Source organism: Electrona antarctica, assembly GCF_951216825.1.
Source record: "Electrona antarctica genome assembly, chromosome: 3".
NCBI lineage: Eukaryota > Metazoa > Chordata > Actinopteri > Myctophiformes > Myctophidae > Electrona > Electrona antarctica.
Genome location: NC_136808.1, coordinates 30,423,490 through 30,440,318, shown reverse-complemented (window position 1 = coordinate 30,440,318; position 16,829 = coordinate 30,423,490). Strand labels below are relative to the sequence as shown.

The 16,829-nt window shown below is 41.8% G+C and overlaps 1 protein-coding gene across 4 annotated transcripts in view; it reads left to right on the top strand.

Moving 5' to 3' along the window:
* The window catches only part of homer2 (homer scaffold protein 2), a 48,045-nt gene that overhangs the window by 14,798 nt on the left and 16,418 nt on the right, over positions 1 to 16,829 (top strand). For all 4 annotated transcript variants that reach the window (XM_079498043.1, XM_079498041.1, XM_079498042.1 and 1 more), the window contains exons 2-3: positions 1,797 to 1,953; positions 16,004 to 16,135. In XM_079498043.1, coding sequence (XP_079354169.1) covers positions 16,034 to 16,135 — 102 coding nt within the window. In that variant the 5' untranslated portion in view covers positions 1,797 to 1,953; positions 16,004 to 16,033. The remainder of the gene's footprint in view (positions 1 to 1,796; positions 1,954 to 16,003; positions 16,136 to 16,829) is intronic.

Here is a 16,829-nt window from a genome sequence, read left to right as displayed (position 1 = left end):
TGCCCAGATGTATATAATAATGGCTCTACTCTAATCCCTAAGTGTGTTCTGGGTTAGTTCACATTCACATGGTGGCCATTTTGTTCCTATGTCAAATATATAAGTTCATCCCCCGAGTATGGCATGCAAAATGGAAAGTGGTAATGAAATTCATTGTACTAGAATGAGAATGTGCTATATTCATAAATAATATCTATGTAGTATTAATAATAATGTATTATGCATGAGTATGTCGTGTAGGATGTTATGCTTTCAACAGGGAACATAGTATCACACAGTAAAATTGTCAGTGTTAATTTAACACACATTCTAGAAATGGACCCGTAAGTGCTATTCACACTGAGCAGTATAGCTATATTGTTCGCCATTGTGGAACTACATTGCTGGTAGATGAGGGCGGCAGTTGCTTAGGACTAGGATCTAGAGTGGCCGTCTGGGAGCCTGAAGGTTCCCGGTTTGATCCTCCTGGCTGTGTATGTGTGAGAGGTGAATTTAAATGTATGTTGTAAAGCCATTTGGATAAAAGGTGCTATAGAAATGCAGACCATTTAGGTACGTGACCGAGATAATTGTGCCTAATGTATTTGCAACGTGATCTGTAGCATCCCTATTCTTCGCATGGTATAATATGAGAAAATTCAACAAAAATCCAAAAAGAAATTCAAGTTAATTATAAAACATGATGTTATTCAATTCAAGAGGACATTCAAGAGGACTGCTCTATTAAAAAATGAATCGTCTATCAAAACACTTTCAGTTTCTATTATTTCTGGTAAAGCCATTTTGACACATTGTGTAGAGAGGGAAAAAGAGGTGTAAAGGAAATATATATATATATATATATATATATATATATATATAATCTCCCTCTCTCTATATATATATACACAGAAATGCATAGCGGTTTCAATGTAGGCCTGGCCTGTGCTCAGAGGAAACGGCAATCTGAGGTGCTGATGTGTTAATGGGTGTGTGTTGCCATGACGGATCAGAGTTTGTGTTACATTAACACCTGGCGCCCCAAGGGACAGCAGCACAATGCTACTGTAGTGTAGCCATAATAGGATGGAGACAAAAAGTGTGTGTGTGCCCGTGGGCCGTGGCTACTATCGCCGTGGCTACTATCGATTAATCAAGGTGCGATTAAAAATATGTAAAAAAGGCCCTGTTTTATACTTTGTCTATGACATACCCTAAATAGGGATTGATTACCAAACGATTATTTTATTAACTTCGATCGATTATATATTTGTGGTGTTTAGGGGGCATTTTTGGGGTATTTTATTGACAGTGGAGAGAGACAGAATACAGACAGAGAGATAGGGGGATGACATACAGCAAATGGTCTGGCAGGCCGGGAGTCGATCCAGGGACTATTTAGTCAAAGCATTGCGCTCATGTGGACGGGTCGCCAAAAATGGTGTTTTTGTATATTTGTACGTACACAGGATTTTACAGTGCAATGTAGTTTGTTGATCAACAGATTGTTCTGTTGACTCATCGTATTCATCTGTTCAACTCTGCTGTCGTCTCATTCCCTGGACTGATTGATCATTTCGTTTTTGGCTTCATGTTTTCAATTTCAGTTTAGTTTTATTTTGTGAAAATGCTTAGTTTTAGTTTAGCTTTAGTGTTTTAGTGCTTTGTTGTAATGTGGGGTAGTCGGGGGCCAGAAGAATGCTTCAAATACCCGATCTACAAGCTCACGAGTCACAACGCTTGTAGCTCGCAAAGCCTCATTTTCTTTTTTCTTTTTCTTTTTAACTATAATTAACCCTCTCTTTTCTGGTCTCTAGGGAGCAGCCGATTTTCACCACCAGGGCCCATGTCTTCCAGATCGACCCGACCACCAAGAAGAACTGGGTTCCTGCCAGCAAACAGGCTGTCACAGTCTCCTATTTTTACGACAGCACACGCAACAGCTACCGCATCATCAGCGTCGACGGATCCAAGGTACGTGTGCGTGCAAGAAAGCTATAGAATGGAATTAAAGAGGGCCTGTCAGTAGAAGTAATGAGTGCATTTGCAGTGAAGCATGGTAATGTAACATCAGTCAGTATTCACTGGGTGATATTCCATTAGACCCACACAGACCTCACAGTTCTGAGGTCCAAGGTTACGATGGCTGATCTACTTAGTGCCGTCACTTGACGTCAGTGTGTGATGGGGGGGGGGGGAATTGGGTGGGCAGAATTGATCAGAAACAAGTGCAACTCACGCTTTAACCCGTTTAAAGCGATGGTTCACTCCCAGGAGGTTTTTTTCGATCGATTACATGGAGACTTGAATTCATGGATATTTGTTTTGTTTTTGTCGCATTCCTACACGTCAATAATGTGATGACCAGCAGTTGTTCCCTATGGAGACACAAAGGAGACTCTTTGTTTTTGATATTCATTAGTGTAGATTGTCGTCTTACACAAACATTAAATTCCCATTGACAATAAATGGAGAATTTACGTCATATGTGCTGTACTGTACTACTTTTACTGTACTGTACTACCTGTACTGTACTTGTGCTGTGCTGTATCATACTGTACTGTACTATTCATACTGTGCTGTACTCTGGTGTGTGTGAATACAGTCTGCACACAATTTTCTATATATTATATACATATTTTTCTTCTGCCTTTTATTGATAGTCAGGACTGTGAGAGAGTCAGGGAGTGACATGCAACATATGTCCGCCGGACCCCGGAGTAGAACCGGGTAAGAGAAGATCAAGAAAAGGTCAAGAACCAGACCAAAGATAAATAAAAATAGAATCGACTTAGATTGATCTTAGGAGAGAGAGAGAGAGAGAGAGAGAGAGAGAGACTAGGCCTACCCTACACGTTGTCTGTTTCCCTCTCGCCTCGCTTGCATGGCTCACACGCACGCACGCACCTCAAGGCTACATGACGCATCACAGTTGCATCGCCATGAATGGAGGCTACTATATTAATTTTACCCATTCGTGCACGTTAAAGCAGTCATGTAGGTAGGCGAAGGCGTGGGTGATGCCTGCACCCACGCTAATTGTCATTGTCACTTGGAAATAAAGGCGTGCAGTCCATTTATGCCTAGATAAAAATGTTATAATATCACAGGGATTATAGGCATCTGATGTCACGCTGCGCTCCCGAATCATCTCACAAATTGCTCGCATATATTATATATTTAACAAGGCCAGTAAAACATTGTTTGATTAAGTATAAACTTGTAACATTGTAAACATGTTATATTGTTTTGAATTGTGCAATTTTGGTTTGGTTTGTTTATTTTCACATACAAAGATATTTAGAAAATGATACACAAGATCAATAAAAATGTGAAGGAGAAAGCCTAAAAACCCTCCAGGGGCTTGCAAGTGGCATTCTCCAGGCATGTTTATACATTCATAGTTTAAAAAAAAAACTTCATCACATTGAACATGCAGATTTAAAACATAACAATTACTTACTAGGTGAGTCAATTTAGTGGAAAAAAGCACTTAACCCCCAAAAAATTTATACAAAGGGTTTTTCAATGGATTTCGGTAATATTGGGCATGCTAAATAACATACTAAAAGTCTACCAAAATCTACCAATTTCACTCCCATCCCCCCCCCCTTTTCCCCTGAGCCCCTGGGGTCAAAAAAACCCTAGTTTCGGTTTGGGCTTTGGGTGGCAAAGCCTTCATCCAATCAGGATGAGAGGGGCCTTCCTCCAATCATGATCGAGTGGGGCGGGCATTGGTGCACGTGCTGTTGGTCAGTTGTACTTCCCCCACTGTAGAGCGTGTGCATGTGCACATCTTGTTACCGGGTGGACCGGGTTTTTTTCCAAATCACCCAAATCATTGAATGCTCCTTTAAGCATGTCCCGAGGTACCAGAATCAGTTGACAAATCCTTTGTCAACATTTTCTCCAGTTGAGATATAGCCATTTTAAGCTCCACGCAGCCATTTTGGACGCCATCTTGAAAATGGCGGCTTTTTGGGAGGTAGATTTTGGTAGACTTTTAGTATGTTATTTAGCATGCCCAATACTACCGAAGTCCATTGAAAAACCTTTTTTCAATTTAGGGTTAAACCCTAAATTGACTCACCTATACTTACTTAATCCTCTTCGTGCTGGATAGCACATAAGGTATTCACCAATGCTGTCTGTCTACTGCCCAGTGCTGCACTTGGCCCCAGGTCCATCCGAGTTATTTCATCTTTCTCCACAGATCTTCTCCGGGTCTCTTTGGGTCGGCCTCTTTTTCTCTTCCCTGGTTGTGTCCATCTCATGGCTACCCTTGGGATGGCACTTGGGTCCATTCTGCACACCTATCCACACCTATCCACATCCATCTTTTGAGCTTGATGACACTTGGCGGTGGGGTCAAGCCTGTGCTCCGGTAAAGGTCTTCATTCGAGACTGTCATGGGCCAGAATGTTCTTAGTATTTGTCTAAGGCATCTTGTCTGAAACATGTCCAGCTTGTGACAAATGGCCTGTGTCACTTTCCATGACTCTGCCCCATACAGTAGGACCTCAAGGACGTTACTTGTGAAAATCCTCAGCTTGGTTTTTGTGCTGATCTTTGATGATCTCCATATGGTCTTCAATATGGCAAAGGCTCCCCTTGCCTTGGAGATCCTGCTCTGGACATCTGCCCTGGAGTCTCTGTCTGTTGTTAGCTTACTACCCAGATAGGTGAATTCCTGAACCTCCTCCACAGTATGGGGGATAGCAAGCAGCCTTGTTTGACTCCGGTTTTAATAATGAATTCCTCTGTGAGGCTGGAACCACGACGTATAACTCTAGCACTAAAGTCTCTATATAGCATCTTAATTATAGAGATGATCTTATCAGGAATCCCATAATAGCTGAGCATTCTCCATAGTGCTGGTCGATTAACACTGTTGAAGGCTTTAGCAAAGTCAATAAAGTTGGCATAGATGGTAGCGTTCCATTCATTGCTCTGCTCCATTATCTGCCGCAGTGTGAATATTATGGTCCATACAGGATCTTCCTTTTCGAAACCCTGCCTGTTCTTTTTGAAGAAGGTGATCAACTGCATCACTTATTCTATTTAAAATAATTCGACTGAGAATTTTACTGGTGATTGGTAACAACATAATTCCCCTCCAGTTGCTGCAATTAGACAGATATCCCTTCTTTGGTAATTTAACGATGAGGCCTGTTTTCCAGGAGAGTGGTGTTAATCCTGAAGTCCAGATGTCTCCAAGAACTCAAGTAAGGACAGTTGGTGTAAGGTGTTCCTCTACTTTCAGCATTTCCGGATGGACCTGATCTATGCCTGGTGCGTTTCCGCTCTTCAGTGCCTTTATAGCACTCCTTACCTCCTCGACATTTCTACCGCTGGTGTAATGTTTGCCTCAGTTTGTGGGTCATCTCCATTAAGTACCCTCTGAAAGTGTTCTTTCCAGCACTGTAGTTTTTCCTCTTCTTTCGTCACCACTTCTCCATTTTGATCTCGGGTTGGTGTATCGGTTGATCGGAATCCATTGGTTAATGCCTTTGTAAGCTTATAGAGTGTGCCCATATCCTGTTTTGAGGCTGCGGTTTCAGCTTCTTGTGCAATATTTACTATATATGTTTTCCTGTCTTGCCCTTTTTTTTATCTCTTTGTCTAGTGAACTGTATGACTTTTGTAGCTTAGCCTTCATTCTTGATTTGGTTGTCAAAATCTTCCTTTTCTCCTCTTTTCTCTCCTATTTTCTTCCATGTCTCTTCTGATATCCAGGCCTCGTTTCGTTTCCTTCTTGGGCCTAGCATTTTCTTTCCGGCTTCGCGCAAAACTTCATTGAAGTTGTCGGTCTATTTCTTGCTGGTTTTGCAGTGCTGTGAACCTGTTCCTCAATTCTAAGTGGAAGATTGTCCTTACTGCTGGATCTGTTAACTTTGCTACATTTAGTGGTGGTTCCCTTTGATCTCTTTGGTCTCTAACCCCATGACGTTTTATTTTCCAGTGTTGTTTGATCCAACCTTGGCGTTTAGATCATCCATGATGAGAAGCACATCGTGCGAAGGTGTTTCATCTACCAGTTTTTGCAGTTGGTCATAGGAGTCTTTTTCTACCTCCAGAGAATCCTCTGTTGGTGCATAACAGACTATATCTGTCAACTTTGCAAAAGCCGAGTTAAATCTGGTTGTGATTAGCCTCTCATTAACTGGCTTCCATTCCAGCAAGCATCTGTGAACCTGTTTTGTTGTAATGATGGCTACTCCTCTATGATGGTCATCTGTTCTTCCAGAAAACAAAATCTGGTGTCCTGTTGCTAGCTGTCTTGTGCCACTACCAGTCCATCTTGTTTCACTCACTCCTAATAGCTCGATGTTATAGCTTTCCATCTCCTTTGTGACCTGAGCTAACTTCCCTGTCTGGTAGAGTGTTCGCACATTCCAGCAACCAACAGTACGTGTTATTTTTGGTCTGAGAATATCCGCCCTCGGGATGCCAGCTTCCAGTTGGGTTTGGCTGTCATCTGTCATCATTTCAGTTTCCTGATGTGCATCTATCCTCCTCCCAGCATCTGGTTCATTGGTTTGGATTTCTGTAGCAAGATCTTTTTACATGGCAGGATCGCTGGACCTGTGCACAACCCTTGTGCCATTGCTGGCCTTTGGGAGGTGGGTGGAGTTGGTTTGTTAGTTCAATCCCCAAAACCTATAGTCCTCCAGGCAATGGTTGTGGGTTGTGTACAAGCTACACCGGCGTGTCATGCCCAACCAACTCCTGTTACCACTACTGGCAATGCGAGGTAGAAAAACATTAGAATACAGATATAATACAGGGACAGAGAGAGAAAAAAAGGACAATATACATATTAAACAAACATTATGTAGTAAGATGATAAGAGCGCCCCTCACTTTACACGGGTGTGATTTATATCATTTGTATACATGTGTTTAGATGCCTGTGACAGCCTGTCAGCTGGTCAGAGAATATGCTGCTCCGCTTTTCTAGGACAGAAAAACAGGCGAGGACAAAGCCTACGACAGCTCCCGACCTGACGTGATATTTGGTCGGGCACACGCCAAAGTTCAAGTTCATGCTGGAATGATAAATTGGGGTTTTTTTGGGGGTGTTTTTGCAACTGAATGGCTGGAAAATGGAAATTAAGAGTTTACATATAGTACACATAGTACATGTACCATTGTACCAGTAAGACACCCTGAGGGCTGCATGCATCCGCCTGGGTGACAGCAGACTGCTGGGCGAGTGGTGGCGCTTTGGCATGGGGGGGTCAGAACATATGGAATGAATACTGTACTGGCCATATATATATGGAGCGTGAATTGAGTGTACAGAGTTTGATGAGTTGCTGGCCGGCTCCATATATGCAGATATGGAGATCTAAGGGTCTCCATGATGTCACGATGTCACGAGGCATGACCATGGAGGCGTGATGTCACGAGGTGTGACCATATATGGAGGCATGGGTGACTAACGGACGGACAGGAGATGCAGGTTTTCATAGTAAATGCGACCTACTGTCGCAATAAACTTTCCTTAATGATTATATCTGGTTTCAGTATTTATTTATGATGTATTTTCTCTATTAAGCTTATTGTAGCGGTCAATTTGTATTGGGGGTGGGGAGGGGGGTGGGGGTCACGAGACATGACCAAAGCATTTCTGGGGGTCCCAGCCCAAAACTTTGAGAACTCCTGCTCTAAACAAACATTACAAGTCCATAGACTTGGCTCTTGACATGGCTCTGCGTTTGTTTAGTGCTCTAAACAGACATTTAAAAAGTCCATAGACGTAATATGACATAATTGCTGCAAAGCCAGACCTCAAAGTTGTAATATGGAGAAAACCAGGTTTATGCCCACAGTGACAATGCAGTCCATTAAGGAGTAAGGTGTCAGACAGTGCAGGTCAGTTGCAACGTTCTCATTGATTGATTGATTGATTGAAAATTGTATTAACAGTTTGCAGAATTACAGTACATTTCAAGCACAAACTCAATACAAAGGCTGTTAACTGTGAGTGGACGACCCAATTAAGCATTACACTTGTTTACAACAGGGTCCACCATGTTCAATTCATCAAAACATTTAGAGACGTACAAATAGACACTTCTATATAGACGGAGAACAGAACAGGAATTCATCATAATGGAGGTAAAAAGGGAAAAGAAACATATACAGTGAGGGGAAAGGGGGGGGAGCTCATATGGGGGTCATGCTTGCTTGTGGCTACTGGTCAAGTGGCTTTGTGCTGTGCAGAGGAGGGATGAGTCTTTAGCTGAATGTGCTCCTGATCCTCTCTAGCCCACAGGAAGTGTTTGTTTAGTGTGGACTGTGGGTGCCAATGCTCAGTTGAACGGAACAAAAATACAATGTTAAAATAATAATAGATATAGGAAAAGATCTCTGTCTAGTAGAATAGCCTTGTGCTACATCCATTGTGACAGACTGTCGCCTTATATTTGCCTGTCTGGCTCGGGCAACTTACATGATATGGCAAGTATCAGCAAATGCCCATCTCAGTCTAACTCAACTTGAAGCCCAGTGCTCCTGAATCTGATATAAGGTCATGCCACTGCAGCATTTCTAGGTTGACTTTTGCTTGCTGCACTGCATGGATTATATGCCTATATAACCCCGACCAAATATCACAGAAGAACTGCGGAATGTTCTTTGTGAGAGTTTATTAAGTAACTTGTGTGTTTATGTAACTCTAGAAGACCTTGTTGGTTGAAACGTAACAGTAATAAACCTTTGACTGGGAGGAAGTTATTCTACAGTGTGCAGACTCTTATTTATTTGTATCTACCATGTTTTACCTCATCGGTATTGGTTTTAGCTTTGCTCTGACTATGCAGATTCTCTCTGCAGACACACAATAATCCCAAGTAAGAGCAGAGGTGTCGCATAAATACTGTGGTATAACTGCTCAACTGACCCTCCAGCTAGTTCCCTGCAGCCAAGCCTCGCTCTGCACCTCCCGTGCCAGTTGATACCGCTGTTGAGCCTGAGTTATACTTGGTTATGCACGGGTGTCGCGCACTCATAGCTATTTTTGGTATGCGACACTAGCTCCTCGTAACCAAGTATAAAGCCTTTACACCTGCCCCTGTCACTATCTTCTTCTCTTTCTCTCTCCCCCTCCCATAGTAATATACACATGCCGAACAGCGCTATTAATAACATAATCGACACGTACGACTTGGGACCACGTTCGAATCCTGTCATGCTGCACTGTCTGTCTACTCACCTTTCTACAGATATTCAATGTTATTACAGACCATAACATCTAGCGGCTGTAGAGTCCATAGCAGGTTCCTGCTCCTAATATTACATTAAGGTCACGTTACAAAAAATGATAATGGTTTAAAGAGGGGACAAAAAATATTCTTTATCTTGTGATCATTTACTGTACACTCAAGTCAAATTTATTTATTACTCACATAAGGCAAACATTTCAAAATGTCATCATGCTTTAAGTAGCATGTCAAAGCGTCACAGTCCCGCCCCCTACCATAGACCAGGAAATGAATCCCAATGCATTTTTCCCATAGACATTTCAAAAAGTATTTATTTAAAGACGGTTACGCCGCAGACACAAACAATATTTTGGACCAAACAAATAATTACAAAGAAGAAAAACAACAAAAAAAAAGAACCTCCCGTTCTTTTCTTCTTTCTAATTATTTGTTCGGCCCAAAAAAATGTGTTTGTTGTCATGATTTGTCACGACTCGAGTTGGCTTTATCCGCGGCGTAAACGTCTTTAAATAAATACTTTCTGAAATGTCTATGAGGAAAATGAACGGAGAATCATTTCCTGGTCCATGGTAGGGGGCAGGACTGCGACGCTCTATAGGGGGTTTTCATGATTCTGAATCCATTCCAAGTATTAGTTTTGCACAAAAAACACAATTTGGGCTAAAAACAGCCATAGCCGTCATCACATTTTGGCACATTTGGGCAAGTGGCTATGGACGTTTTTAGCCCAACGAGCAAGAACTAATTCCAATAATGCTTGGAATGGATTCAGAATCATGCCTAGTTTGACACGTCACATGCTACTTAAAGCATGATGACATTTTAAAAAATTTGCCTTTATATAGATATGGTCACATGTAAGTTATAACCCCCAATTATGAAAATTGCCCACATATGCAAGTTGGCATCCGGCTGTTTCTAAATGCTGGGGATCCATACTTGACATTTCTAACATAAAACTTTAGGGTACTCAAAATGTCCGGGTTTACAATGAGGCTCTATTGCCTGGCAAGTAGACAAAGTTGGAGCTGACCTGTTCTGACATTCCATATGTTGATCCTTCCCCATCCGTCCTTCCTCTTCGATGTCTCTCTCTTTGACTGATACCTGACCATTCAAACTCTAGACGGGCCCGCCCCAAAGTCATTAGCGTGGCCGGCAGCCGGCGAAAACTAGAGTTCTCAACAAGCCCGAGGCCCTGCCTGGCCTTACTAAGTAGCACACATTTTACGGCCTACCCAGCTCTTAAACGTCACTTAGAAAGTGTGTTTGTGGAGGGGGGGGGGGGGGGGGTACAATAAGATCCATAATATAATGATGGTGCCAGACACTGCATGTAATTAAAGGAGTTTGTGGCCACTTTCTGCGAGTTATTATGGATCCCACCAGAGTTCTTCTGGGCAGTTGGCCGCTAAGCCAGTGGTTCTCAAAGTGTGGTCCAGTGACCCACAGGGGTCCTTGAGGGGGTTCCAGGTGGTCCCTTGCAAAATGAGTTAATATTTGAAATCGCTTTATAGATGGAGCCTGGTTTAAGCCACACCCCCACACTCTTCACCAAGAAGTGACATAGACTTCATGTTCATCATGGCCAATGAGTAGCTAGTTTACTTCATTAATGTCTTCCAAAGTCTGAAAATCAGTGTGTGGTTTTAAGCCAAGGAGTGTCACTACCGAAACACATCATTTCTCATAAATTATAAACTATTTTGTTTTTTCTGCTAAATGTGATGTTTCTATCCATGTACATCAGTTCAAAGCTGTTTCATTTAGCCATGTTTTACCTAGCATTGTAGAGTTAAGCTAAAAACTAGATAAAATTGTCACTACCGAAACAGTCGCTACCGAAACAATTTGTCACTAATTAGTGACATGATTGTTTCGGTAGTGACAAAATTGGATGTTTATGCTTTTTAATGTACTTAATTCTAGTAATTCTAGTAGTTTAGTAGTAGCTTGAGCAAATGTAAAGCATCTTAATATTTAGCAAAAAAAATAAATAGTGACATGATTGTTTCGGTAGTGACAAAATTGGATGTTTATAGTTTTTAATGTACTTAATTCTAGTAATTCTAGTAGTTTAGTAGTAGCTTGAGCAAATGTAAAGCATCTTATGAGTTAATATTTAGCAAAATAGTTAAGTGACTATGGCACCGCATTGTAAAGACAATGCTGTGGTCACTACTGAAACAGTGCAGTCACTGTCAACTACAAATAATGCTGAAATCAATATAATCAACTACATTTTACAAAGAATATTGCGTTTAGATTTTGATTACTCTCAATAATTCAACATACATTTTTTTTTAACATATCAATTTAAATGTATTTAATTGTGGAACCACCTACATACATTCTTAAAAATGGTCTGTACAGGAAAATAAATAAAAATAAATAAGTATCTTTATTCGAAGGTAAAAGTCTATGTTTCGTTAGTGACAAATTTTGGGAGAGGAAAGATATTCCAATAAATTATTAAAATACAATATGATAATTGAGTGTGCCTTTACTAAATATGTGTCCCTTAGATCTGGTGCAACATGAATATGGTAAAAGTTTTTCCAAAATAGCATACAAATTTCACACAATTTCCAACTCAGGTAGAATGGCCCATATTATGTCTGGTGCATGTGTTTGGTCTGACGTACTAACAATCCGACAGGCATTAGTCCGACACCCTACCCAAAACCCAACCCTAAACCTAACCTCACTGGAAGCCACAGGTTTGTTTTAACCTGCCACGGGTTAGTTGTAACCGGCCACGCATGTCGGGAGCAACGGTGTTGTTTGACTAATGCCAGTCGGACTGTTAGTATGTCTACAGTCTAACCAAGGTATGCACCCCATATATGTCGGCTATTTGAAAAGAGACAATCTACAAGCTTGTAGATCTGCCATTTACTTATTTTTTTTTAAATAAACTCAAATCTTCTCTTATGGGGGTCTACGCCGGCACTACATATTTTCAGATGGAGGTCTATAGCCAGATATCAATATGGGGGGTCCTTGATATGAAAATGTTTGAGAAGCACTGCACTAGCTGCATTGTGGTGAATGCTCTGTGTACTCGTACGGTGCTGTACTGATTAATAAGCTCTCCTGAGAGTTCCTCCGGGGCCAGACAGATAGCTGCTAGTGAGCTGGGTGTTGGTCAGAGCAGGACACTGCTGTCACTGTGCACTGGTGTCGGGTGGCTTCATTGGTGTAAAGTGGATTATGTTCCACCCGGGTCTTTATCCAATTACACACCACATTACAGAGTAGGCGAAATAACTATCAGTCCTCCTATAGATATACACTCTCTGTTTCAGACTCTGTCTGTCTGGGGGGAAAAGACATTGGCTCCATATTGGTTTCTCTCAGTTTTATAAAGCTCATTACTACTTGCATTTCACTTACACTTCACTACACACACACGTGCGTGTGCGTGTGTGTGTGTGTGTGTGCAAAGTGTCCCTGACGCCTGTGTGATATATACATGGGCTCTGTTTGTATCTGGTTAAAACAAAAATATTCCCACAGAGACGATGTCGCAGAGCTAACCTTGCCTTAAGGTGGACTGACGTAAGGTGGAACAGCAGTTATCATTTAGTGACAATCTAAGCTGCACCTGGCACACACATAAGACACATTAGCTGCTCTTGTTTCCATCAAGCCTCCAAATCAGTATGGTGATTCCTTAAACCTCCAGTGCTGATAAATAATGTAATAAAATCCTTCACTGAATAAATGCCCCACTCTAGTGAGGGTGGTAAGCTTTGGGTAAATGTGATCTTTAATTTATTTTTAGATGGGACAATGCATTAATATGCACCGTCCATTAATATGAACAATGCCTACGTACATGATGTAATGGAAATACATCGCAACGATGCACATTTTCATCCGTAGTCGCAACTGCAATGACCTCAAATGAGTACAAATCACATTGATTGTATTCTTGTGCCTTTTTTGTTATTTCTGACAAGTGATACTGTCATGACACTGCTACTGCTGTGACTGATGTGCCTAGATGAGTCTTAGACTAGTATAACCCATTGGAATTTGTATTGATTGATTTGAACCAACCAACAAGGTGATTGTATTGATTGATTTGAACCAACCAATCAACAAGCTGTTTGTATTGTATTGTTTGTTGTTTGGCTAAGCTCCACACATTCCGAGGCTCTGTGCTCTCGAATGGGGCTGTGTAAAGCAGTGGTTCTCAACTAGTGGCCCGGGAGGCAGGGACCACCTGTGGTCCCTGAGGGGATTCCAGGTGGTCACAGCTAAATGATGGAGAGTTGGTAACCAAATGGACCCTTCACCCTTCTATCTCTATTCTGTAACTCCTGAGACCGTAAAATGTACGGGGAACAGAGTGGCATTCCACTATGTGGCTTCCGCGTGCGTTTAGGGTTAGTCTCAGGGACAGGGTTAGAGTCATGAGTGCGTCGGAATGGCGGGCTTCGGAATGCCGGTGTGTAACCCATTTTACACAAGAGTTACATTATTGTTAAACTTCTGCATTACTTCATTTACAAGAAGTCTATACAATTAGAGAATGTAGAAGTATTGTTATTTACTTCATTTGCCTCATCTCTCCTATGGTATACCACATCAATACAGCATGGAATTGTGGCCAAAATCCTATCCAAAACAATAACAAAATATTGTCTAGTCTTGGGTCTGAGAGGCTAAATGTCATTAAAAGGTGGTCTGTGGATCAAATGCAGAATAAATAATGGACCTTGATATGAAAAGGGTTAAGACAGCGAGAATGAGGAGAAAAACGGAGGCAGGCTGTGAGAGAGGACATTATAGACCGTCGGCAATTTAAACTCTTGTGTTCTGAAACCAGGTTGCTATGAGACAACGGGTACATTGTGATTAAACTGTCTTGTGGTGTTGGTAACATGTCATTGGTTCTCGAGCACGGGAGCAATGCATCCCTCACCAACCTTAATCCTGTCGTTTTAACGCATCCCTCACCAACCTTAATCCGGTCGTTTTAACGCATCCCTCACCAACCTTAATCCTGTCGTTTTAACGCATCCCTCACCAACCTTAATCCTGTCGTTTTAACGCATCCCTCACCAACCTTAATCCTGTCGTTTTAACGCATCCCTCACCAACCTTAATCCTGTCGTTTTAACGCATCCCTCACCAACCTTAATCCTGTCGTTTTAACGCATCCCTCACCAACCTTAATCCGGTCGTTTTAACGCATCCCTCACCAACCTTAATCCGGTTGAACTAACGGGAGGTCGAACCTTAGGGCAGCCCCCGTGGTGCTATGTAATTGTTGGGATAATTTGCATGTGCCATGCGTCTGACCTCTGTTGTGTACCCCTTATGCATGCAAGGGGTTGAACCGTTGGAAGTGAAGTGAACGGCTTTGGCTGTGGTTTGCCTGTTTTTCCTGTGTTCACAATTTGGAATGGGCAGCGGTGGAAGTAATGTGGACATCTAGGAGTTCGATCCCTATGCTCCGCTTGTCTTTGTGTCAAGGGAGTCCTTGATCAAGACACTGAACCTTAACTGCTCCCAATGAGCAGGTTTCGTGCCTTGCATGGTTGCCTCTGCAGCCCACCGGTGTGTCAATGTAACGCGCATTGTAAAGTGCCTTTGAAAAAGACACTATAGAAATGCATCATTTACATAGATTTGGAGTACTTTACAATAAGGATACACAAGCACAACTTTGCCTGTGTCATTTGGAGCAGCTGTTACTGTCTCTCAATTAAGCATCCACTATTAACATCCCATTAACACTGCTGTCTGTCAAATACACTAGAGGTGACTTGATAATTTTATACAGCAGCAAATGTGTCCTGGCTGCTGATAGATACAGTATACTACAGTATACTGCAGTGGTCCAACAGCTGAGCGGGTAGTGTTTAGTGTATCAGCAATGGATGGAATTGCACGGCAGCTTATGAGGTTAGTGGATCACCGGTGTGGGCTATATGTATGCATAGCATGTGTGTCTGTGTGTCACTGGGAGACTGCCCATACAGTTCTATTTTAAAAATAGTAGATGCTCTTTGATACTGTTAGGGCGTGAGAGACTTGTCAGTGCTTGCAGACACATAATATAAAGGTATATTGATTACTGGCCTCTTTAAGATTTATTTTTATTTTTTATCAGCAAACTGTTCTAAAGGAATTTGTGATTCCTTTTTATACAAAGTTCAAAGAAATGTAATGTCACTGGTGAGTTGCTAACTTGCTAGTGGTTGATCATTTTGCAAATATGTTTGAATTTGTGCATCTTTTGAAGAGGGCATTTGTTAAATTGCATTTGCATTTGTTAAAACACAGTAAGACCAACAAAGTAATAATATTACAGAGCTATCTATTGCAATACAGACACAAGACCATCTATTCTACGCATTTGTTGCAGTTAATTCTAGGCAAACCTATCAGTCCAAGTGTAAAATGAGCAGCTTTGTAATTTGTATCAGTCAGAGGATAAGGTAGCAGAGTGGCCTTCAATCTAGGGCAGGCGCAGAGCACAGCAGATTCACTCTAATGATATGAATGGAACTACGATCTGGGTTTGTCCTTTGGTGGAACAATAGGACTATTCACCACTGAACCGCCGCTGTGAATCATCCTCTTGAATTAATCTGGTTTTGACAATACGCAGAGCGTCAAAAACAACACGTGAAGACGTGCATGCGCCAGTGACATCACATTTGCCATTCATGTCATAGGCATAATTATTCTTTAAAAGAATTGTGACTTCCAATCGAGCTTAATGGAGTGCATTGTGATGTGAATCAGCATGCCATAATGCTGTGTTTTCTGCAACAGGTGATCATCAACAGCACCATTACACCCAACATGACGTTCACCAAGACATCGCAGAAGTTTGGCCAATGGGCGGACAGCAGAGCAAACACCGTCTTTGGCCTGGGCTTTGCGTCAGAGCAGCAGCTGGCCAAGGTCAGTAAACCACGGGTCAACAATATGACCATACATGGACAAATGTGACCGTGGCAAGACTTCTCCTTCTTCTCTAGAGTCTAGACTAGTCCTTCTCCGTGGCATTTTCACGGAATATCTTCAGAATATATATGACACTGATTTACTATGACACAATGGGTGCGTTCGGAAATACGCACCGGGAGCGCACTCGCCTATTAGTTTGCATTGCACAGTGCGCTATTTCCGAATGCGCCCAATATGTATGGAACATTAGGAGTCCACTACTCCTACTAGTCCACTACTAGTGGTTCTCACACAATGTAAGGGATGGTCTTTTAGATGAGTCCCAGGGACATTTTATGAGTCCCACTTCAACAACGTTAGGAGTCATATTTTGCCATTTTTACAAATAGCAGCATTTAACTCCCATTTCATTTTCATTATATTATTATTATTTTAACTAAAGCTAGCAAAATAAACTAGAATAAAAAACAGTGCAGTAGTGCACCCCGTGGATGCAGAGGTCGTTGTTTTATTGCGTCCCTTAACTACAAACTGCGTTTTGGGATGCAAAATGCACCCTATTTTAATCTCTGATTGTGAGCTTGTAGCAGATCTACAAGCCTCGGAAATCTGCTATTTTCACTGCGACCAAGTTTCTGCCCCATCGCAACAACATGCCTCTATTTCTTGTCTCTCAGTTTATCATATC